Source organism: Enhydra lutris, unplaced genomic scaffold (genome assembly GCF_002288905.1).
Source record: "Enhydra lutris kenyoni isolate GAN:26980312 unplaced genomic scaffold, ASM228890v2 scaffoldscaffold18, whole genome shotgun sequence".
Taxonomy (NCBI): domain Eukaryota; kingdom Metazoa; phylum Chordata; class Mammalia; order Carnivora; family Mustelidae; genus Enhydra; species Enhydra lutris.
In genome coordinates, this window is record NW_019154102.1 from 29,639,001 (window position 1) to 29,663,774 (window position 24,774).

Genomic DNA, 24,774 nt, shown 5'->3' on the forward strand with positions numbered 1-24,774 from the left:
ACAACTGTTCAGTTTGTGACTGTTTTATTTGTTTTTGTTTTGTTTTGTTTTTAGCCAAGAGGCACCTTGAAAAAATTACTGAGGCTCAGTGAGAGTATTTGAAACAGTAGCATTTGGGAACCTATGGCTTAAATAATTTTTGGTCATTGGCATACTTGTTTTCATCTCTGTGCTTCAGTTTCTATATCTGCAAATGAGGACAGATATTGCCTTTGCTATAAAGCAGTAGCCTAGACCTGGCATTTAGTAGGTTCCTGAGAAATATTTTTCTTTTCTCATCCTGCTGGGATGACATTTCTTATTACAATCAATTAATGAAATACAATCTGTTAAATAAATTAACAATATTATTAAAACTGCAGGGATTGGAGTTACTCATCAGAGCTAGAAAATGAAGAGTTGAGAAGGCTTTTATGACAAAACTGATTTTTCTATTACAGGTTGCTATTATTCAGTTAATTAACATGGTCCTCTAAGGTTCCCAGTTTTGTTTTCCAAACTCAAGTAATTAGAAATAATTTCATATGATTTTTCAGAAATATTCAGTAATTTAGTCTTGGTCATTCATTTATTAAGTATCTGTTGAATGTTTACTAGATGCCCCACAGAGATGGAGGGGCCCTGAATGGAGAGGTAAACAAAATAGAAGTCCCTATCTTCAAGAAATTTATATTCCTCTGGTGGGAGACACAGAATATAATAAGCAAGGAGGTAGAACATGCCAGTTACTGTGCCATGGAGAAAACCAAGGCAGTATAAAGGGATAGAACACAGGGTGCATATGAGTTTTATGAAGGGTGGTCACTCTTTGGATGGCATTTGAGAACAGACTTGGAGGAGGAAACAAGCCACAAAAATATTAGGACAAATGTGTTCCAGGCAGGGGGAATCACAGGTGTAGTGTTAAGGATCACACTAGATGAGATGGGAGGCTTAGATGTGTTCTAAGCTGACTTCGTTTGGACAAGAATCATCACCCTGAATCTGCTGGAGAGAGTAGAATGTATGGAGGAAAAAATAGAAGGAGATCCGTCAGGAGGCTTCCAGAATAATCCAGGATAGAGATGCCAGCGGCCAATCACTCCTGACTGATTTTCTTTTACATTGACTTTAGGAAAATGCAATGCTCGTGGTATAGCTTTCTGATTGGGAAATCCTTCCTCAGGCATCCCCGAGATTCTCGTGTTGCCTCTCCGTGCCCTCCTCTTTCTGTTCCCAGTGAAGCTCTCATACACATTTGAGCCATTCTTTTAAATGGTGATTAATATATTTCTCATGTGTCCTGGTGAAACAACTCTAAATCCTTCAGTCGTTTCTTATTTTGCTTCCCTCCAGAAACTGTTATAGAGAAGACAGAGGATTTCATTTGGAGCCAAAGGCAGGTAGATTAATCCTGTTCTGTAATTGACATGTGGTGCTACCCTGGACAAGCACATGATTTTCTTGGGCCTCTGTAATAGACACCAATTAATCTCCTAGAGGAGATTTTAGAGGCCAGATACTTTAATCATGCCATTTTACAAATAAAACCCACTCTTGCAATCTAACAGATAATAGACCCAGGGAACCAAGAGTAGACCCAAAGTGGTTTTTGTTGGTTATAAAAAGACTTTCCCTGGGAGCACAGAAAGGCGGAATTGAGGCTTTACCCTCAGGTTCCAGCTTCCAGTCCGGTGAATTATACACGTTGGTGATTCATTTTTATCCTATAAACACTACCTCATGATACAGGTCTTATTATCTCTGGGCCCATTTGCAGACCTTCACTGTATTTCCATGTCTCTTTTAACGTACGGAGATCCTTGACCAACCAAAACATAACACTGTTCCTTGTTAAAATGAATAACTCAAAAAATAACAGCATGAGAAGTAGACACGTTTACATGCAATTAGCAAACTGCACATGCACTGAACTGTTTATATGGGTGACTTGGATGGGTTTGCTGAATGATGAAGGCACACGAAAATATTTTAAGCTCCTCCATTTGCCTGGTATTATTGGCGATGGTTAAGAGCATAGGCTGTGGAACCCTCTCAGCTTGCTAGGTGTAACACCCTGGAAAACTGACTTAACAACTCTGAGCTTGTTTATACATCTGTAAAATGGACATTGATTTCTTGTGGGGGAGAGGCAGAGGGAGAGAGAAAGAGAGAACATTAAGCAGGCTCCATGCCCAGCATGGAGCTTGATGCGGGGTTCGATCCCACAACCCGGAGATCATAACCTGAGCCGAAATCAAGAGTTGGACGTTTAACTGACTGGGTCACCCAGGCACCCTAGGCATTATATTTATTTCATTAGGTTGTACAAGGATTAAATCCTTTAGCTGAATGCCTGGCCCATAGTGGTTGGTGAAAATTATTTCTATTATTATGATTGTTGCAGTTATTAGGTATATGTTATCACTTATTACTTGAGTTCATTTTTATCATTTACAAAGCATTTTTGTATATACTTTATCCTAGAATCCTGTGAGGCAGGCAGGGAAAATAGGAATTATTGTCTCCATTTTATGAGTGAGGAGAGAAGTAAAAAAACTCTTAGTGATATAAAGAGTTTATGAGTGGCAGAGTTAGGCCAAAAACATTCAGATTCCCTGGGTCCACATCCAGGTTTTTACTTAATTTATTTGTTTATTTATTTTGTTTTGGTTTCTGAGCCCTAGTGACTTGAGTGAAAGCTCATCATCATTCACCTTAGGCTGCTGGGTTTTGTCTGTCATTGACTCATCTGCTAAACACACAAATCGTTGAAATGTTTGGACACAGTACTATAGGCACTGTCATATTTTCCTTTTTTCTATTGATTGAGGTTTTTCATTTTACTTTTCTCTCTCCTTTTCAAAAACGAATGATGAAAAGTGCTTGCAATCTTGTCATCTCATCTGTCAGCAGAATTTACCAACTTGCTCTAATTGTTCTGCAGTGCATTCCAGAAGAGTGAAAAATGATCAGAGATTATTGTCTCTGTCCACAATGGAAATACAACCAGTTATTTGAACCAGGTTCTGCCCACCCCACCCCTGCTTTAGTTAATAAAGTATGGGAACAAAACCTCTTTCTTCCTTGTTTCTTTTAATAATTCTGTGAAAGAAAATTGAACATCTGTAGATGACTGAGTGAATATTAATAAGGTTGATGGAGAGAGAGAAGGAAAACAAGGATATGCCAAAGCTTGGAAATTACTATGCATAAGGTGACATTGGCATAAAGACCCCATTTTATGCCTGTCTGACCAGTCTCAAGGCTTCATCAATAACCACACCTGATTAATTACACTGAAGTGGCCAAAGAAACCAGCTGAATCAAAGTGTGCCCTTTTGGATGGGGAATGGGCTACTGTATCATCAGTGCTGCTGTGGTCTGCTTCTTCCTTTTGAAATACAGAGCCCTGGGAGCTGGTGCTCCTTCTTGTGCTGAGGAACAGTTGTGGGTGACTGTCAGCTTTCAGTCTAATGACTGTTGATCTGAGAGGGTTGCACTAATGCACTGTCTCCCTTTCATACACCATCCTCACCAACTCCACATTCATCTTCTTGGAATTAACAGAGGACAGTAGCCTACAAGACATGCTGCATGATTTAGAAGGCCTTGAACAAGGTGTAACCTCTCATGCCTCAGTTTCCTTATCTGTAAAATGGGGAAAATTGTGTCTACATCATAGGACTGTGAAGAAAACTGGATGAATTAGTATATGTAAAGTCCTTAGAGAAAACCGTGATGAGCACATGAAAAGCACTTAATGTATGTTCTCTATTATGGTCATTAAAGATAGGGAGTATTTTTATTTGTGAATTTATGGACTAACTCCTACATTTTCTCTGCATGGAATAGACTGGATCTCCATGTAATTACTTACTTTTTAAAAATTAACATATAATGTATTATTTACCCCAGGGTTACAGGTCTGTGAATCCTCAGGCTTACACATTTCACAGCACTCACCATAGCACATAACCTCCCCAATGTCCATAACCCAGCCACCCTATCCCTAACCTTCTATCCCCCAGCAACCCTCAGTTTGTTTTGTGAGAGTAAGAGTCTCTTATGGTTTGTTTCCCTCCTGTTCCCATCTTGTAACTACTCACTTTAAAGCCATTCCATAGCTCCAGTTCTTACCTGATTTATAATGTGAAAAAGATAGACACATTTGGGTATTTGGGGTCTAAATTCTAATCTGCTATTAATTCGTTTAGAGACATTTGGCATACTTTTTGCAGAACCTTGGTTTTCTTATCTCAAAAGAGAATGATCCTTATTTTACTGTGCTGGTTTTAGCTAAACTGATACTATGTATGAAAGAGCTATTTAATCTTTGGTGGTTGCATAGTGATTGATAGATTCACTTTGTAAAAGTGTTTGAATGAATTGATTTCAAAATCCTAACTGTGGAAAGAACCAAGATGCCCTTCAATGGACGAATGGATAAGGAAGATGTGGTCCATATACACTATGGAGTATTATGCCTCCATCAGAAAGGATGAATACCCAACTTTTGCCCCAACATGGACAGGACTGGAAGAGATTATGCTGAGTGAAATAAGTCAAGCAGAGAGTCAATTATCCTATGGTTTCACTTATTTGTGGAGCATAACAAATAACATGGAGGACATGGGGAGATGGAGAGGAGAAAGGAGTTGAGGGAAATTGGAAGGGGAGGGGAACCATGAGAGACTATGGACTCTGAAAAACAACTTGAGGGTTTTGAAGGGGCGGGGGCTGGGAGGTTGGGGGAACCAGGTGGTGGGTATTAAGGAGGGCACGTATTGCATGGAGCACTGGGTGTGGTGCAAAAACAATGATTTCTGTTACGCTGAAAAGAAATAAAAAATAAAATATATGCAGTGAAAAAGCAAAAAACAAAAACAAACGAACAAAAAAAATCCTAAGTAATGATGATGGCAAACTACTTTTAAATGCCTATTAAATGCAGACATTTTACACAAAGTATGTTACTTAATCTTCACAAAAATCATAAAGGAACTTTTATCAACAGCAGTTCACAGGGGAGGAAACTGGAGCTAAGAGGATTTTGCCAGTGGTCACAAAGGGATTCATGTTCAGGCAGTCTTGACTCTGGATAGTCAAGTTGCAACCTGTATGCCATACGGTTTAGTGACCACATCGGATATTTCCTCTGGACTCACCGTTGGCTTGGCGATGATCAATTCTTTTTGCTTATTAAGACTAGAATAAAGTCTTTTTAGAGTAGAACAAGAAGGGCATTACAGACCAATAATAGGTACAGCTTTTGTTGTTGATGGTGATTTTCTATCTTACAGTAGATTTCTATGGATGGAAAAACACACAAATATTTTTTCTTAAAATTAGAAAGCATGTCATGTCACAAGCTAGGCAGACTTTTTATGCCAACAGGAGGAAGTAATCGAGCGTATTTTTTTTTTTTTAAGGTAAATTGGGGCAGCTTGGTTTTTCTGACTCCATCAGAGCCAGTATCCTCCTCCATATCCCCCTACATATAACTGCCCACAAGCTCTCTTTCCTGGGAGCTACTTAGCTTTTGTAGGCACAAAGTGTTTGGGTGGGGATGAGGGTTATCAATTTAAAATATACTGATTCTTCTCTTTTCCTTTGTACCTGTAGACCCCGGAAGAACTAGAGGATGATTCTGACTTCGAGCAGGAAGATTACGATGTACGCAGCCGGACAAGTGTTCAGACTGAGGACGACCAGCTCATTGCGGGGCAGAGTGCCCGGGTGAGTGGACATCCAGGACTCGGGTTTCATGCGCTGGGCCTATGTACACCAAGTTGGTTTGAGGGGATTTCTGATCCAGGGTCTTGAAATCCCAGAGATTTATAGCTCAGAAATCTGTGCTTTCATCTGTGGTTGTTCTTGGCAATTCATATTTTACACAATGGAAATAACCACCACTGCTTCTGTTTTCTGTTCATGCTATTCTCTTACCATCACTTGAAACGGAGAAGCCACATCACTGCAAATGGTTTAAGTGTCTAGTGGATTTTGTTGGGTGTGTGTAGATGGTTCAATAGCTAGGGGATGCAGGAATGCTCAGATCTTGCATTAGCGCAGACACCACAGTGCCACTTGAAGTCACCAAGCTTGTTAACACAAGAGGCAGTGACAAATGGAAAATTAGAGTACTACTTTGTTAGTGGCTGGGCCATTACTGTTCCATACTCTGACGTAGGGTCTCTGATGAATGGGGCCACATCTTTGAAATTGGTTCAAGGACATCAAAATAGAGACAGAACTCCCCATCCCCCTCACAATACCTACTTACGGCAAGGGCAGTAGCCCTAGAGCAGTTTGCCATATGATAGAAAGAGAAATTATAGAGACATACTAGACATATGCCAGTTTAAGGCATGGAACAGGAAGCAACAGAAAGATCACTGCTCTGGCTGACATTTGAGCACCCTGGAACACTCTGTGACACTCTCTGCCAACACAAGTGTTTCAAAGAGGATTCTGACTGATTCTATTAATTGGATCTCATTGAGGATAGATGCCAGTAATCAAGGTAGGTCTCAGGAGATTAAGTCCCTGGGGATTACAAAAGGAGGTGAGATTCTCCTCCCTTCCAAGGTTCAGATTTTATGCAGTAAGAACAGCCCCATTATAGACTGTGTTCTTATTATATTCTAATTAGAATTACGTTCTAATTCCCTGTTAAGTTTTACTTAAGGAAAAAAAAAAGGTAGAGGAAGCACAAGTTTGAGAAAGAAGTAGTAATTAGAATAGTGATTAGGGGGGCACCTGGGTGGCTCAGTGGGTTAAAGCCTCTGCCTTCGGCTCAGGTCATGATCCCAGGGTCCTGGGATCGAGCCCCACATCGGGCTCTCTGCCCAGTAGGGAGCCTGCTTCCTTTCCTCTCTCTCTGCCTGCCTCTCTGCCTACTTGTGATCTCTGTCTGTCAAATAAATAAATAAAATCTTTAAAAAAAAAATAGTGATTAGGAAACCCCAGAAAGACCACCCTAGTTCAGGAATTGTGAAAGAAGAGTAGGAGCAGCCAGTCAGAGGTTAAAGAGGACTCAAAGAAGACTAAGCCTTATGTTGAGTCAAGAAAACCTTCGTACTTAAAACCCAGTTTCTCTTTTTGTGCTTTCTGTGCTGATATAGTCTCATGCAACAGTGAAATGATTGACAAGATATAGATGGACATTGATGAGGAAACGGGAGGGTAAAACTAGAATATTAAAGATGCACCAGCTTTGATTTCAGGCAGACCTTGTTTTGAATTGTAAAGAGTAGAGTGAGGACCACGCTCCATTACATGTGGCTTAATTTTTCTGAACTTCAGTTCTATTATCTGTAAAATGTGAATAACTTACTTGATTGGATTCTTTGGAAGTTTAATGACTTAATATTTGTAAAATTATGAACACAATACCTGACATCCATTAAATGCTCAATAAGGGGTGAGTGAAAATCGTCATCCTTTGGAAGAGAAATTCTTTTGGATCACAGACTGGTGACAGTAAAAAAAAGTACACAAAAGAATATGAAGTCCCCTACTTGGAAAATCTTTTGTAAACTCTAACCCCCACCTCCTCGTCCCCTGCCCCAACCCGTGTTGAAAATTAAGTTCATGAAGCAGAGAGGCTTTTGAACCTGTGTTGGCATAACACTAAAATCAATTCATCCGTCAAGTCAGTTCATCTTCAAAATTAAGTAAAGCCAGCATTTTTATGTCAATGACAAAGGGCATATTTGAAGTATTTTATCCAAACATTAATCAATTCAAAGTCAATTTGATTGACTGACTGCAACTTGGTATTGATACAGTCCAGTATCCATTGACTCGTTTTCTCAAAGACCAAAGCATATCATACAACCCTTATCATGCTTTATAGTCACCATCTTGTCAAAATGGCATGATTAGTCCCATTCTTGCCAGGAGGAATGCAGTCCCATTGTACTTCCATTTCATGCATCTTATGATAGATACCAAGTCAATTAAATGGAAACGAAAGTCAGATAGCACCTGTCTATATCATCTATTATTTTTCCCCCAATAGGTGAAAAGACAATAGTCTTTTTTGAAAGATTTTCTAGTGTGAATTATGAACATGGCCCAGGATAGTAAGAACAAAGTACCCCTATGACCCAGCACTTGCTGATTTGTCTTTGAGATCTGTCACGTGGTCTGTGTGATTAACTCGCAGCAGACAGCATTAGTTATTGACTCAGCCTATTTTAGCCCGTAATTACATGATGACAAATCAGAGACCTAGAATTATGGCTGTAAGTTGGAAATAAGCGGGTGCATTGAATTGCTAAGATGACAGATGGTCGAACTTTTGACCAGAGAAGTATGTTAACTTGGTCAAAATTGTGAAGGAGGCAGAAGTTGTCTTTGACAGAGGTGGTTGCTCTTTGCAGCAGCCAGTCCTTCCCTTATTTTAATGGACTTACTTTGTGTTCTCATTCAGGTGATTCTTCCTCTCTGAAAAGGGTAAATTAATCTAAAAGCAGGTTATGGTAGGAGAAAAGCTTTTAGTGTCCACTCAAACATTTCTCCCAAACTCTGAAATTAGAGTGCTTATTTCCTTTATGTGTCCCTATCTGCTGCTTCTCTACAGCGTTTTCTGAGAGAGGGACAGGCAGAGAATGATCACACCCTGATCTGATAAAATGTAGAAATAATCAGACCTTGTGATCCTAGACATGACATTTCATACTCTTTCTTCACGGGTTGATGTGGTTAAAATTGGTTAGTGACAACTCTTGGACACTTAACCTTGGTGATAGAATGTATTATCTGGAGTCACACAGACCTTATTTTAAATACGGGCTTGGCCAAGCTGTGTGACTTTGGGCAACTTTCTTAGCCTCTCCATCCCTTATCCGTGCATGTGTGTGTGTCTGTGCTATGTGTGTATGCACAGCATTCTACCTTATGATGAAATTAGGAGAACTGCATAGTGAAAAGTATCATAAGATGTGTCACATATTGTCAAGTTGACAAAGAAGATGATAATGATGCTTATAGTGTAAGGCAGTTCTTCATTACAAGGCTGGTCAAATAATTTAGGCTAAAAGAGCATGGACAATTTAGGAAATCATCAAAGTTTTTACTTACTAAACGGGAGAGTTACCTCAGTTTTCTTATTTACTTCATGGTCTGAGACTGGTAAAAGTCGAAGGACCCAACCTTTAACTGCTTATATTTATTATTCTGCTTTAAAACCAAGTAGGTAGGGGCACCTGGGTGGAGCAGCTGCCTTCAGCTCAGGTCATGATCCCAGGGTCCTGAGATCCAGCCCTGCATCGGGCTCCCTGCTCGGTGGGGAGCCTGCTTCTCCCTCTCCTTCTGCCTGCCACTCTGTCTACTTGTACTTTCTATCTCTCTGTCAAATAAATAAATAAAATATTTTAAAAAAGTAAAACCAAGTAGGTAGAAATGGACACAGTGAGTTTTAGCCCTTTTAATCATTGTTTATTAACATTAATGTACTTGAAGCCTAGATGTGAGACTTTTGCTCTTGTTTAGGGAAATAACACCTGTCAGTTTGGAAGCCCATAGACTTCAAATGTCATTTTTCTCTTTGAGATTAGAAAAGTAATCATATCAAAAACTCCGGAGATTTAGATTGAAGAAAAGATTCTGGGCTGAGTGATTATTGGCTTGTTTCAGTGATTTATACTTTCTCTTAATAAGTAGAGTTTATAACCTCAATCACAAAAAAATGGTTGGCTGTTCAGAGGAAAGGCTGAAATCCTGGGGTGGGCTATTCTGTGGATTCAAGTCTCTGATTCCACAATTTGTGGCCCCAGATCAGCCAGAACACAGTCTGTAGAGCTGTGCTTGACTAGTGCATAGAAGCAGCAGAAACTCTCAGACGGCCCCAGGTGATCACATCAGAGAAACAGAAAAGCTGGTTTGTTCCCTTTCCTCTTGGCCATGAAAATCACTTTTCTCATGTTCAGTTAGTTTGAGGGAAGGAACAATTGTGTGTTACATATTTTGTATTCCACTTGATTTAAATGTAGTCAGCCTCTCTTTTTTTTTCCTAGCTAGAACGACTTTAATGTGTTAACGTTTCAAACTGCTGAGTTACATTGATAAGACCTAATTAAAACTCATGTGTTGAATTTTAATTTGATTAATTTGCAAATTTCTCAGTTTGGGATCTACTGTTTATAGATAACCTTTTTTCTTTTTTTTTTAATTCCAGTTTTAGAAAAGGTCAATTGTGAATTTTTAAAAGCCACGAGCATTTTAAGAATATTTAGGAAAAGACTTTGGCTCATCGATAGCTACATAAACAGAAGCAAATGTAATGACACTTGCACCCAAGTCACACACCATTAAGTGCATTATGCGGGTCGAGCACCCCTAGAGTCAAAATAACATCTTCTTTTGCAAATCTACTTTGAAGGGGCCATTTTTTTTTCTCCTTCAGAATTGTGCCCTTAGAAAATATTTGTCCGTTCTGGTAAATTCTCTTGAACTATGTTGATGCAGTGAGTGGAAAGATGGTTACACAATCAAAAGATATTTGTTGAGCTTCTATTCTTTGCAGGATGCTGCAGCCTCTACCCTAAGGAAGCTCAGACAGAAGTCAGAAGTAGGGCATTAATAGGAATTCAGGAGCAGAGCAAGGCAATTAATACTCGAATCCCAAGTTAAACAATTGAAACTCATGTGATATAGCTGAAAGATAAGTGTATGCCCTTCAATACACAAATTAATTCTTTTGAGACAATGGAAGTTTCATTGCTTTCCATCCGGGGATTGAATGGAGAGTGTGGAGGTCTGCAGGGGAGTTTTACAGATTCTTCAACAGAGAAGTACCTAGGGAATGGCTTAAATGATGATGGTTAAGACTTGTGAGGCCTAAGTAAAACAGGATTAGTAGCTCTGTATGAGGAGGACAGATTAATGTAGGATGGTGTAAGATCATCAGACAAGGGTGCTTCAGGAAAAATAGTTTCGTATTTAATATCCGCAAACCCAAACTTAAATGCATTGGAATAGCTGTCTTGTTACTAGTACAATATTGTATATGTGAGTTTATAACCAACTCATTGGTTGTATATTAACTACCTCTTTTGGATAGAGTTTTTAAAGTACTTAAAAATTTTTTTTTTTCAGAAATACAGTTTTTTAAATATTTTAACTATAGTATTTGTATCAGTCCAGCTTTCTAAATTTGGATTGTAATTTCTGTATTTACACATGCACACTCATGCACATACACGTACATACACAGAGACTCGATGCTAGTTATATAATGTCACGCACATGCAAGCATGGAAGTTAGTAAACACGGCTCTGCATTAGTAAGATGTATCTGTGCAGGTAATAGTCCAGAGACACCTTCATGCAAATCAACGAGACCCCTTACATGGGCAGATAAAGCCTCATCTCCAGGTTGCTCAGCCTGGTGAACAATGCTTGTCATTTCAGCAACCGTTGCCCCACTGGGATGGGATCATGATGCATGGTTGTGCATGGTGATCTAGTTGTGCTTAATAGTTAAGTATGGTGTTAGTTGACCTGGGTTTGAACCCTATTCCTACAGCTTTTAGTTATGTAATGTTGAGAATTTAATTTCTCTGGGCCTTAGTATCACCATTAATAAAATAGGGGTTAGAATAGTATTAATCTTGTAGAATGATTAAGTAAATTAAGTTTTTTATATATATAAGCTTCTTAACACACTATCTGATATACATTTCTGTACTCAAGGAATCATGTCAATCTTCTATTTATGCATAGTCACATAGATTTTGGCCCCATCCCTGTCTTTCAAGGCAATAATGTAATAAGCTAGAGAGGTAGCTGGAAAGGAAAATTAATACAGACATGATGATAATATATTAGCAGTAATCCCACATATGCTTTCATTTTTTTGAAAAAACACATTTATTATTTTATTTACTGTCTGCCATAACACTTTGAGGTAATTGTTTACTATTCTTAGATATGAAGAAGTTAAGAATATGATCCAGTAGCAAGTAGGTCTTAACCTAAGTCAGTGACAGATCCCGTTGAGCCCAGTTTTGTGGAGCTTATGCCCATTGATATTTTTATTAGAAATCAACTACCTGGGGCCCCTGGGTGGCTCAGTGGGTTAAAGCCTCTGCCTTCAGCTCAGGTCATGATCCCAGGGTCCTGGGATCGAGCCCCGCATCGGGCTCCCTGCTCAGCGGGGAGCCTGCTTCCTCCTCTCTCTCTCTCTCTGCCTGCCTCTCTGCCTACTTGTGATCTCTGTCTGTCAAATAAATAAACAAAAAATTAAAAAAAAAAAAAAAAAGAAATCAACTACCTGGGTTGGGGCACGGGCATTAAGGAGGGCACTTGACGTAATGAGCACTGGGTGTTATATGAAACTGATGAATCACTAAATTCTACCCCAAAACTAGTAATACACTATATGTTAACTAACTTGAATTTAAATAAAACAAAAAAAGAAAGAAGGAATCACCTACCTTTCCTTCCAACAATTCACTTACATTGGGAGGAGTTTTATAATTAAGGAAGCAGAATTTTCTTGTATGTGTTGTTTTACTTGTTCTTTGCAAAAGCTGTAAGTTCCCCAAATCATGCTTTCATTGGGGAATACCCATATCCCAGAATCAGAGGGCCACTACTGCTGTCACACTTATCGACACACTCCTTTCTCTGAATCATTTTGCACATGGTTCTAAGAAGATGCAATGATGTATTGTCGACGTTGCATTCAGGGCTTGCTACATATATGGTGTTTAACAAATACAGTTGATTCTCTTCATTTGTGGTACTTAAATTCTGTAAAGTCACCATGAACACTTAATTAGCAACTATGGAGTCATTGCTTCTAGAGGAAATAGAGGGTTAGGTTCCTGAGAGCTGCTAGTCTCAACATTTTGTTTCAACCAATCAATAAGGAATCTTGTTTAATGAATGTTTCTTTTAAGATACTTTACTTTATGGTTTTGATTCATTGTTATTGAACTCATGGCCAAGCGCCATATAGTCCCTGCCTGCATGAAGCTTATCTAACACACATGTGTTTCTCCATAAGGCGCAACACTGCCTCTCCGTGCTTAGGGGCACTGGGCACCACTTAAGCACTATGCTTGGGGTCCATGTTAAACAGCAAAATTACCAAAAATGAGCAGAAAGATGTGGAAAATGTGGCACTAAACAGACCACAAAAGGACACTTGTTTAGTGCTGAAACAAGAAGGCAGAGAATTTATTGTTCAGCCACATCTGGGAACAGGCCTGTCAGGTGACTCTTTTGTGTTTTTTTTTTTTTTGCAACTCTGTGCCTGTTTGTGAATGACCAAAAGCACCACAAGTATTGATTTTAGAGTTGCCAACAAATTTTATAGAGTTGGCAAATTTGTAAATAAAGAATCCATGAATGACTAGAATCAGCTGTAGTTCTTGCCTTTGTATATTCCCTTACCTAGCAACTATTGAAAATCCACCTTTGCTTCTTCCTAAACCTATATTTTATCCCATCACTATTTCTGCATCCTTCTAGGCTCTGCAGGGAGCCAAGGTTATCTCAGAATTTCCACAGAGGAGGTAGAAGAGGGCTGGGGATAGGTATGACACCCCTAAAATGCTCTGGGCTAGGGGATTGTTTGGTATCTAACCATGGATTCCTTCACTAACACTCATGGCAAGTTTCCCCACCCCACCCTGCTTGGATGCTCAGATATTGTTTAAAATTCCTCTCCTTCCCAGCGTCAGAAAGCCTTTTTTCCCCCTTCTCTGAACAGATTTCAGTGTTGAAAGAGGTATATTCTTTCATCTGGTAGAAGTTTCCTGAGACCAAATATAAAAATTGTCAAGAATAGATTCTTTTGAACAAACATATGTCATCAAAGTGACACAGAAGTTCTGTTACTGTCAGTGTGCACGCACCTTTTAGATCTCTGTATTTTCTGCGTATAGGAATAGGGACGGGGATTTGGGGGACCTTACCAGTCTGTGCTTTTACCTTCCTAGGAATGGAGAAACTGTACTTTCTGGAATGGTGGGGCAGCCTGTAAACCTTGTCAGGGTCTGGCTTTGCCATTAGCTGGAGGCAGAGTCAACCTACTGTCTGTGTTTACTTTGTCACCATTAGTCACACTGTTTCTGTAACCCACACAGGCCATCATGGCGCAACTACCGCAGGAGGAGAAGGCAAAAATAGCTGAGCAGGTGGAGATATTCCACCAAGAGAAAAGCAAGCTGGATGCCGAAGTGGCCAAGTGGGATGACAGCGGCAATGATATAATTGTGCTGGCCAAGCAGATGTGTATGATCATGATGGAAATGACAGACTTCACAAGGTGAGGCCCAGAGACAGAAAGATGATTTTCTCATTAAACACAGAAGTGTAACAGTGTATATTAGCCTGTGAAAGCCTGCTAAAAAATTCAAATACTACATCAAAGCAAGGCAGTGGTATTATAAAATTTACATGTGTAAGTCAAAATGATCTGGACCTAATTCTTAGCAGATAGTCAAGGAGGACAGATTCATTTTTGTGATTATTATTGTTTTAATTATCTATCCAAAGTCAGTCATAAAATCTAACCCGTGGGGGTTGAGTGACTCATTTGTGTTCTGTGATGTTTTGCAGTGTATTTAAGTACTGTTTTGAAGGTAAGGTGAATGATTTGTTCATATCCCTTTGGAAAAAAAGGATATCGATACATAGGTGTGTGTGCATCTATACATGTAATAGTCCGAATGCTGGGTCATGATCTAGCATTAATTTCAACTCATGTTTTAACTTTACATATAAAGGATCAGCTTCAACAACCTGATTCTATAATTTTGACAGGGAAATTAAAAATTGTATAACTCTAATTCCCTTCTGCTCTAAGCACTGCTTTTAATAAATGAAGAGACCAGTCAGAATTTTGTCAGGAGCCTTTTCTTCACCAGAGGTCATTGCTGTTTCTGCCACTGCAATTTTAATCTCCTCTTTAAAGGGAGGTGACATTTCTGCCCTTCCTACTACACAAAGGGCGAATCAAGGGAGAGCAAAGCTCAATGGAAAAAAAAAAAAAATCCCTGGATTTTGAAGCTGAATACCAGGTGATTTTGGACCAACCTCTTACTGTCTGTTTATTTTGCAAAATGGGGAAATAATGCTTTTCTTATCAACTTCACAGGAGAGTTTTACAATCTAAAGAGGTAATGCAGTTATAAATTGTGTTGCTATACCAATGTAAGCTATCACTTTGCTGTAATTTTTTTGCCCCCTGGGAGACACAAATACACATGAGCAGAAATGTTTTAATGATTAAACATGATATTGGTTAATAAACTATGTAAGATATATGGCAGTGTCAAAATACCACCTTATAGGTGACAATATTTTTAATGATTATTGAATGTTGCTAATAAGAGAAAGCTACAATTGATTTTAGGCTATAATAAAATATAGAATATCTCTGCTTCATCCCCTTTACCCTTTGCCTCTGGCCAATATATACTAATGACATTGCTGCGCCCTTTCTCTAAATATTTTTAAATTGTTTTTGACTTCGGTGGAATTACTTTAGTGTTATGAGGGTGACCTTTGAGACTTTTAAATGTCATTGTATTCGTTAGAAGTTCAAATTCATACATTTGGTTAGTTTTTCTTTGCTTCACAGATTTATTTCACACACAAAAAATAATAGTAGGAAAAAACAGTCTGAGCCATTATTTAAGTCTGAATTTACTACAGATCAGTCTACCCTGGCAGCCTCAGTCACTGCTTTTCTAGGCCTGTGATGACTTACTTTGCTTGCTTTCAACATTGTATTGGTATTTTATCTGATGGATATTATGCAACCCATTAATAACATCACTTGAACAAATAATCTCATCAGTTTTAAGTGACTAATGAGTCTAGTCAAGTTGCTGGTTTAGATCAGAAGAACGTTTTATAATGCTCCATATTATAGATAAATGTGGTCAAGGAAGAGCAATAGATTTGAGGGGGTCTTGTTAGATGATGTTAAATAAGACGGACTTTCTATTAGTCAAAGTACAGTTTGAAAAGTGAAAAGAAGGCCACTTCAATTTCCTAGGGATTTCATATAATCACTTTATGCTGATTTGAGTAATGAAATATCTGGAATGCTACTGGTTATCATTTTTCCCACTGCCTGATGAGTAGTTTCTCAACTCTTTGTGAGGGCAGAGGGAGGAGCACGGTAATTAATGATGAGAAAAAGAGAAGGGGGCATACATTGAGAAATAGAACGCGGGAGGCTGAGCTTTGGCTGCTGCCTCCATCTGCAGAGCCTCTCTCTTGGCAAAGAGAAAGCCAACAAGCCTTTCTTTGGGTGGACTGTGACCTAAGTTCTGTGCACTTAACCATATGCATTATTATTATTATTGCCCTTGTATTTTTCTGCTTCAAGGAGGAATAATTTCAGCTGTATACCTCTAAGGAGCCCTATGTACTATATTCTCTAAAGGAAAGGAGATAGATGGTTAGGAATTACTTGACTCTTCTCAAATCCTATGTTTAAATAGCATCTGGGGGCAAAAAATACCGTTGCATTTATTATCTTGTTGTTTCATTCTTATCAGTAGCTAACTCATTAATTGGATGCAGTAATCTCAGTGATATACACTCCATTATTATTAAAATTGGAGAGGTTCTGCCTCATTATTTGTGAAATAACTTCTTCATGGAGGATAAAACTAATTATGCCTCGTATCTCTTTCCTGTTCGGTTCTTGACTTCTGTCTCATGGGCAGTGGCAGAAGCACTGTCCTGCAGAGGTTGAATCCATATATCTGATGTCATTCTCAGTAAGAAATAGCATGTTCCAGTCTTCTGTCCCAATAACATAAGGTGTGCAGATGGCAGAAGCTCAGAAAAGAAACCCAAGTTTAATTGTATAGCAAGGAACAAAGTTGTCTTTTGAGACCAACTATAACTTCTGATCTGTAATTTAGGCAACAAATGTGACTGTCAGGGTTACAGTCAACTGTAAAATACTAAGCACTAGGCTCAAAAAACATGTAATCACCCCACTCTTCCCAAACTTCTTTTCTGCCTTGGTGTAGACACTCAGTACCTCAGCCTAGGTACTTTGGTCTTTCAGCACCACTTCTTGGCACTTTTCTGTTCATTCCAAGTCACATCTGGCCATTAAAGGGCAACTGTCTGCCCCCATTACACCAAAACCCTCATGAGTTCTTCTGTTCATAGAAAAAAAATAAAAGTGTTGAGTTTGCTGTACATGCTTAACTTTAAAAAAATTTTTTGTTGAAATATAGTTGACACACATACTATATTTAAGTATACAACATTATGATTTGACAATTCCATATATGAGGTTATGCTCACCACAAGTGAGGCTATCATCTTTCACCATATGATGGTATTAAGGTAGAACTGACTGTATTTCCTATACTATGCCTCTCACTCCCATTGTGTATTTATTCCATGACTGGAAGCTTGTATCTCCCTCTCTTCTTCACCCATTTTACCAGTATCCCCACCCCTCTCTGACAGCCATCACTTTATTCTCTGTGTTTATGGATCACTCTGTGTATGTGTGTGTATGTGTATGTATGTGTGTTTGTGTGTTGTAGATTCCACCTATAAGTGAAATCATAAGGCGTTGGTCTTTCTCTGAATTCACTTAGCATAATACCCTCAAGGTCCACCCATGTTCTAGCAAATGGCAAGATCTCCTCCTTTTTTGTGGCTGAGTAGTACTTCTGTGCGCGTGCACGCGCGCGCGTGTGTGTGTGTGTGTGAGAGAGAGAGAGAGACATCTTTATTCATTCAACTATTGATGGATGCTTAGGTCACTTCCACATCTTAGCTATTATATATAATGTTGCAATAAACATAGGAGTGCATATATCTTTTTGAATTAGTATTTTCATTTTCTTTGAGTAAATACCCAGTAGGAAAATTACAGGACTATAGGGTATGTCTATTTTTTTTTAGAAACCTTCATATTGTTTTCTGTAGTGGTTGCACCAATTTACATTCCTATTGACAGTACACATCCAAACCAACACTAGGTATTTCTAGTTTTTTGATTCAAGCCATTCTGTTAAGTGTAAGGTTATATGTCACTGTGGTTTTGGTGTCCATTATTTGGATGATTAGTGGTATGGAGCATCTATTCATGTGTCTCTTGGCCATTTATATGTCTTTTAAAAATGTCTATTCAGGTCTTCTGCCCATTTTTGAATTGGATTGTTTTAGTGTTGAATTATATAAGTTCTTTATATATTTTGGATAGGAACTGCTTATATCATCTGCAAATACCCACTTCTATTCAGCAGGTTGTCTTTTTGTTTTGCTGATGGTTTCCCTCACAAGTGCAAAGGTTTTCTGTTTCTTTGTTTTTTGCTTTTAGCATAGTCTCAGTAGTTGATGTTTGCATTTTTTTCTCTTGCCTCAGGAGACATATCTAGAAAAATGTTGCAAAGGCCAGCATCTGAGAAAATACCATCTGTGTTCTCTTTTAGGAGTTTTATGGTTTCAGATCTCACATTTATGTCTTTAATCCATTTTGAGTTTATTTTTGTATATGGTATAAGAAAGTGGTCCAGTTTCATTGTTTTTGCACATAGCTATCCAGTTTTCCCAGCAACATGTATTGAAGACAGTCTTTTCTCCAATATATTCCCCAATATATTCTTACCACCTTCATCATATTAATTGACCATACAAGCATAGGTTTATTTCTGGACCCTCTATTCCAATCAGTTGATCTATAAATCCATTTTTATACCAATACCATACTGTTTAGGTTACTACAGCTTTGTAGTATAGCTCAAAATCTGTGTGACACCTCCAGCATTGTTTTTCTTTCTCAACATAGCTTTGGCTATTCAGGATCTTTACAGTTACATACAAATTTTAGAATTATTTGTTCCAGTTCTGTGAAAGTTAATATTGGTGTTTTGATTGTGATTGCATTGAATCTGAAGATTACTTTGGATAGTGTGGACATTTTAACAACATTAATCCTTCCAATCCATGAGTATGGTTTATTTTTCCATTTGTATGTGTCCTCATTAGTTTCTTTTATACCTTTCAAAGTAAAGGTCTTTCAGAAACTTGGTTATGTTTACTTCCAGATATTTTATTCTTGGTGCAATTATACATGGAATTTTTTTTCTTAATGTCTTCTTCTGCTACTTCATTATTAGTGTGTAGAAATACAATAGTTCTCTGTATATTGATTTTGTATCCTGCAGCTTTGCTGAATTCATTTATTAGATCTAGTAGTTTTTTGGTAGTCTTTAGTGTTTTCTGTGTATAGTATCATCTACAAATAATGAAAGTTTTACTTCTTTCTTACCAATCTGGATGCTTTTTATTTCTTGTCTGATTGCTGTGACTTTGAACTCCAGTACTATGTTGAATAAAAGAGAGTAGGTAACTTTGTCATGTTCCTGATCTTAGAATAAAAGCTCTGACTTTTTCACCATTGAGTATGAGGTTAGCTGTGAGTTTGTCATGTATGACCTTAATTACACTGAGATATGTTTCTTCTAAACTGACTTTATTGAGAGCCTTTTTCTTTCATCATGAACAGATGTTGAATTTTCTTATAGTTTTTCTGTATGTCTTGAAATAATCATGTGATTTCTATCTTCCATTTGGTTAATGTGATGTATAACACTGATTAATTTGCAAATATGAAACCATCCTTGCATCCCTGGAATAAATACCACTTGATGGTAGTGAATGATCCATTTAATGTATTGTTCGATGTGGTTTGCTAATATTTGTTGAGGGTTTTTGCATGTGTGTTCATCAGGGATACTGGCCAATATCTTTTTTTTTTAAACCTATGGTATCTTCATCTGGTTTTGGTATCAGGATAATGCTGGCCTTGTAGAATGTATTTGGAAGTTTTCCTTTCTCTTTTATTTTTGGAATAGTTTGCAGAGAACAAGTATTAATTCTTCTTTAAATGTTTGACAGAATTCACCTGTGAATCTGGTCCTGGACTTTTCTTTGTTGCAAGTTTTTTTTTTTTTTTAATTATTATAAATCCAATTTCATTATCATTCAGATTTTCTATGTCTTCCTGATTCAGTTTTGAAAGAGTGTATGTTTTCTAGGAACTTATATCTCTTTTGTGCTATCCAATTTGTTGGCATATAATTTTTTGTAGTATGCTTTTAAAATCATTTGTGTATCTGTGGTGTCAGTTGCTACTTCTCCTTCTTCATTTCTGACTTTATTCATTTGGATCATCTCTCTTTTTCCCTCCAGTCTGGACAAAGTCTTACTGATTTTGTTTATCTTTTGAAGAAGCAGATCCTGGTTTCATTAATATTTTTCTATTATTTTTAGTTTTCATTTATTTCTTCTCTGATCTTTATTAATTTCTTTCTTCTACTAATTTTGAGCTTTGTTCTTCTTTTCTAGTTCCTTTAGGTTAGATTGTTTAAGGTTTATCTCATTTCTTGAGGTAGGCCTGTAGTGCTAAAAACTTACCTCTTAAAATTGATTTAGCTGCATTGGAAAGATTTTGGACTACTGTGTTTTCATTATCATTTGTCTCCATGTATTTTTTTAAATCTCCTTTTTGAATTTTTGACCCATTGGTTGTTTAGTAGCATGTTGTTTAGCCTTCATGTATTTGTGTTTTTGTTTGTTGTTATAATTGATTTCATTGTGGTTGGAAAAGATGCATGATATGATATCAATCTCAATAAATTTACTGAGACTTGTTTTATGACCTAACATGTGATCTCCCTTAGAGAATGTCCCATATGCACTTGAAAAGAATGGGTGTTCTCTTGTTTTTAGATAGAATGTTTTGTAAACACCTGTTAGGGCCTTTGGTGTAACTTGCTATTCCAAGACACTGTCTTCTTACTGATTTTCTGCCTGGGTGATCTATCCATTGATGTAACTGGGTGTTAAAGTCTCCTATCATTAGTGTATTACTGCCCATTTATTTTGCTATGTAATTAATATTTGCTTTATGTATTTAGGTGTACACTTTGGTTGCATGGGTAATTATAATTTTTATACCTTCTTGTTTGTTCTCTTTATCATAAGGAATGCCTTTCTTTGTCTCTTGTTACACTCTTTGTTTTAAAAGTCTTTGTCTGATAGAAGTATTCCTATCACAGCTTTTCTTTACCTTCCATTTCCATGGAATACCTTGTTCCTTTACTTTCAGTATGAATGTGTTTTTAGATCTGAAGTGACTCTCTTGTAAGCAACATATAGATGGGCCTTGTTTTCTTATCCATAACATCACATTATATTTTGATTGGAACATGTATACCATTTATATTTAAAGTAATTATTGATTGGTATGTACTTATTGCCATTTTGTTCATTGTTTTCTGTTTGTTTGTTTTTTATAGTTCCTTGTTCCTTTCTTCTTGTTCTTTTTCCTTGTCATTGGTGACCTTGTATAGTGTCATGATTGTCTTTCTTTCTATTTTTTGTGTATCTCATCTAGGTTTTGTGTGTGGTTACCATGAGATTCATATATAACATCCTAAGTATGTAGCAGTCCATATTAAGTTGATGGTTACTTAAGTTCAAACACTTTCTGAACAACTTCATTTTTATTCCCCTCTCCACATTTTGTGTGTATGTTATCATATTTTACATTTTCTTTACTGTGGAAGTCCCCTTGACTAATTTTCTTTAATATTTTATTTTAATTCCACTTAGTTAACATACAGCGTTATATTAGTTTCAGGTATACAATATACTGATGCAAAAATCCCATTCATCACCTGGTGCTCATCAAAATAAGTGTACTATTTAATTCCCATCACTGATTAAACCTATCCCTCCCCCACCTCCTTTCTGGTAACCATCAGTCTGATCTTTATAGTGAAGAGTCTAATTCTTGGTCTCTCACTCTCTCTCCTTCTTTTGCCTTTGCTCATTTGTTTTGTTTCTTGCATAAACATAGGGGTGCATGTATCACTTTTGATTAGTGTTTTTCTATTCTTCTATTCTAGTATTTCTATTCTATTTTCTATTTTCTATTCTATTAGTGTTTTTGATTAGTGTTTTCTATTTCTATTCTAAGTACCCAGTACTGTGTTGGATGCATCTTATAGTAGTACAATTTTTAACTTTTTGAAAAACTTCTGTATCTTGCACAGTCACTGCATCAGTTTGCATTCCCACCAACAGTGCAAGAGGGTTCCCCTTTCTCTAAATCCTTGCCAACACCTTTTTTTTTTTTTAAATTTTAGCCATTGTGACAGGTATGAGGTAATATCTTGTTGTAGTTTTGATTTGCATTTCTTTGATGAAGACAGAAGCATCATTTCATGTGTCTGTTGACCATCTGTATGGCTTCTTTGAAAAAAAAAATGTTTACTGTCTGCCCATTTTTTAAATTGGATTATTTGTTTTTTGGGTGTTTAAGTTCTTAATATATTTTGGAAACTAACCATTTGTCAGGTATGTCATTTGTAAATATGTTCTCCCATTCTCTGGGTTTCCATTTAGTTTTGTTGTTGGTTTCCTTTACTACACAGAAACTTTTTATTTTGGTGAACTCCTGACAGATTATTTTTGCTTTTATTTCCATTGCCTCAGGGGTCCTATCTAGAAAAATGTTGCTCAGATCAATATCAGAGAAGTTACTGCCTGTGTTCTCTTCCAGGGTTTTGATGGCTTCCTGTCTCACATTTAGGTCTTTAATCCGTTTTGAATTAACTTTTGTGTATGGTGTTTTAAAGCAGTCCAGTTTCATTATTTTGCCCGTGGCTGTCCAGTTTTCCCAACACCATTTGTTGAAGAGACTGTCTTTTGCCCATTGTATATTCTTTTTGGCTTTGTAGAAGATTAATTGAGCATATAATTGTGGGTTTATTTCTGTTGAATTACGTGTCTATTTTTATGCCAGTACCATACTGTTTTGATTACTATAGTCTTGTAATACAACTTGAAGTCCAGAATTGTGATGCCTCCTGCATTGCCTTTCTCTTTCAAGGGTGCTTTGGCTATTTGGGTCTTTTGTGGTTACATACAAAATTTAGGATTGTTTGTTCTAGAACTGTGAAAAATACTGTTAGTATTCTGATAGGCATTGCATTGAATGTGTAGATTGCTTTGGGTAGTATAGACATTTTAACAATATTTTTTTCTTCCAACCCATGAGCGTGGAATGTCTTTCTACTTCATTTTATTGTCTTCAATTTCTTTTATCAAAGTTTTATAGTTTTCAGAGTATAGACCTTTCACCTTTTTAATTAGGTTTATTCCTAGGTATCTTATTATTTTTTTTAATTATTTAATTTTTTTTTTCAGTTTTCCAAAATTCATTGTTTATGCACCACACCCAGTGCTCCATGCAATAAGTGCCCTCCATAATACTCACCACCAGGCTCACCCAACCGCCCCCCCCCAAGGGTTTTGGATCCCCTATAAAACCCTCAGTTTGTTTCTCAGAGTCCACAGTCTCTCATGGTTTGTCTCCCCCTCCAATTTCCCCCAACTCACTTCTCTCCATCTCCCAATATCCTACATGTTATTCCTTATGTTCCACAAGTAAGTGAAACCATACGGTAATTGACTCTCTCTGCTTGACTTATTTTACTCCACATAATCTCTTCTAGTCCCGTCCATGTTGATATAAAAGTTGAGTATTCAGCCTTTCTGATGGAGGCATAATACTTCATTGTATATGTGGACCATATCTTCTTTATCCATTTGTCCATTGAAGGGCATCTTGATTCTTTCCACAGTTTGACGAATGTGGCCATTGCTGCTATGAACATTAGGGTACAGATGGCCCTTTTTTTCACTAAATCAGTATCTTTGGGGTAAATACCAAGTAATGCAATTGAGGGTCATTAGGGAAGCTCTATTTTTAATTTCCTAAGGAATCTCCCCACTGTTTTCCAAAGTGGCTGCACCAACTTGGATTCCCACCAAAAGTGTAAGAGGGTTTCCCCTTCCTCCACATCCTCTCCAACACTTGTTGTTTTACTGTCTTGTTGATTTTGGCCATTCTAACTGGTGTAAGGTGGTATCTCAATGTGTTTTTTTTTTTTTTTAAAGATTTTATTTATTTATTTGACAGAGAGATCACAAGCAGGCAGAGAGGCAGGCAGAGAGAGAGGAGGAAGCAGGCTCCCCTAGAGAGCAGAGAGCCCGATGCGGGGCTCGATCCCAGGACCCTGAGATCATGACCTGAGCCGAAGGCAGCGGCTTAACCCACTGAGCCACCCAGACGCCCCTCAATGTGGTTTTGATTTGAATCTCCCTGATGGCTAATGATAATGAACATTTTTTCATGTGTCTATTAGCCATTTGTATGTCTTCACTGGAGAAGTGTCTGTTCATGTCTTCTGCCCATTTTTTGACATGATTATCTGTTTTGTGTGTGTTGAGTTTGAGGAGTTCCTTATAGATCTTGGATATCAGCCCTTTGTCTGTAGTGTCATTTGTGAATATCTTCTCCCATTCTGTGGGTTGCCTCTTTGTTTTGTTGCCTGTTTCCTTTGCTGTGCAGAAGCTTTTGATCTTTATGACATCCCAAAAGTTCATTTTCACTTTTGTTTTCTTTGCCTTTGGAGACATGTCTTGAAAGAAGTTGCTGTGGCCAATGTTGCAGAGGTTACTGCCTATGTTCTCCTCTAGGATTTTGATAGATTCCTGCCTCATATTGAGGTCTTTTGTCCATTTAGAGTTTATCTTTATGGTGTAAGAGAATGGTTGAGTTTCATTCTTCTATACATAGCTGTCCAATTTTCTCAGCACCATTTATTGCAGAGATTTATCTTTTTTCCACTGGATATTTTTTTCCTGCTTTGTTGAAGATTATTTAACCAAAGAGTTGAGGGTCCATATCTGGGCTCTCTACTCTGTTCCACT

At 37.6% G+C, this 24,774-nt stretch overlaps 1 protein-coding gene across 5 annotated transcripts in view; it reads left to right on the plus strand.

Annotated features, from left to right (window-relative positions):
- LOC111148019 (catenin alpha 2) overlaps positions 1 to 24,774 on the plus strand; it is a 1,008,661-nt gene that overhangs the window by 905,873 nt on the left and 78,014 nt on the right. For all 5 annotated transcript variants that reach the window (XM_022504362.1, XM_022504359.1, XM_022504361.1 and 2 more), the window contains 2 exons: positions 5,605 to 5,718; positions 14,085 to 14,266. In XM_022504362.1, coding sequence (XP_022360070.1) covers positions 5,605 to 5,718; positions 14,085 to 14,266 — 296 coding nt within the window. The remainder of the gene's footprint in view (positions 1 to 5,604; positions 5,719 to 14,084; positions 14,267 to 24,774) is intronic.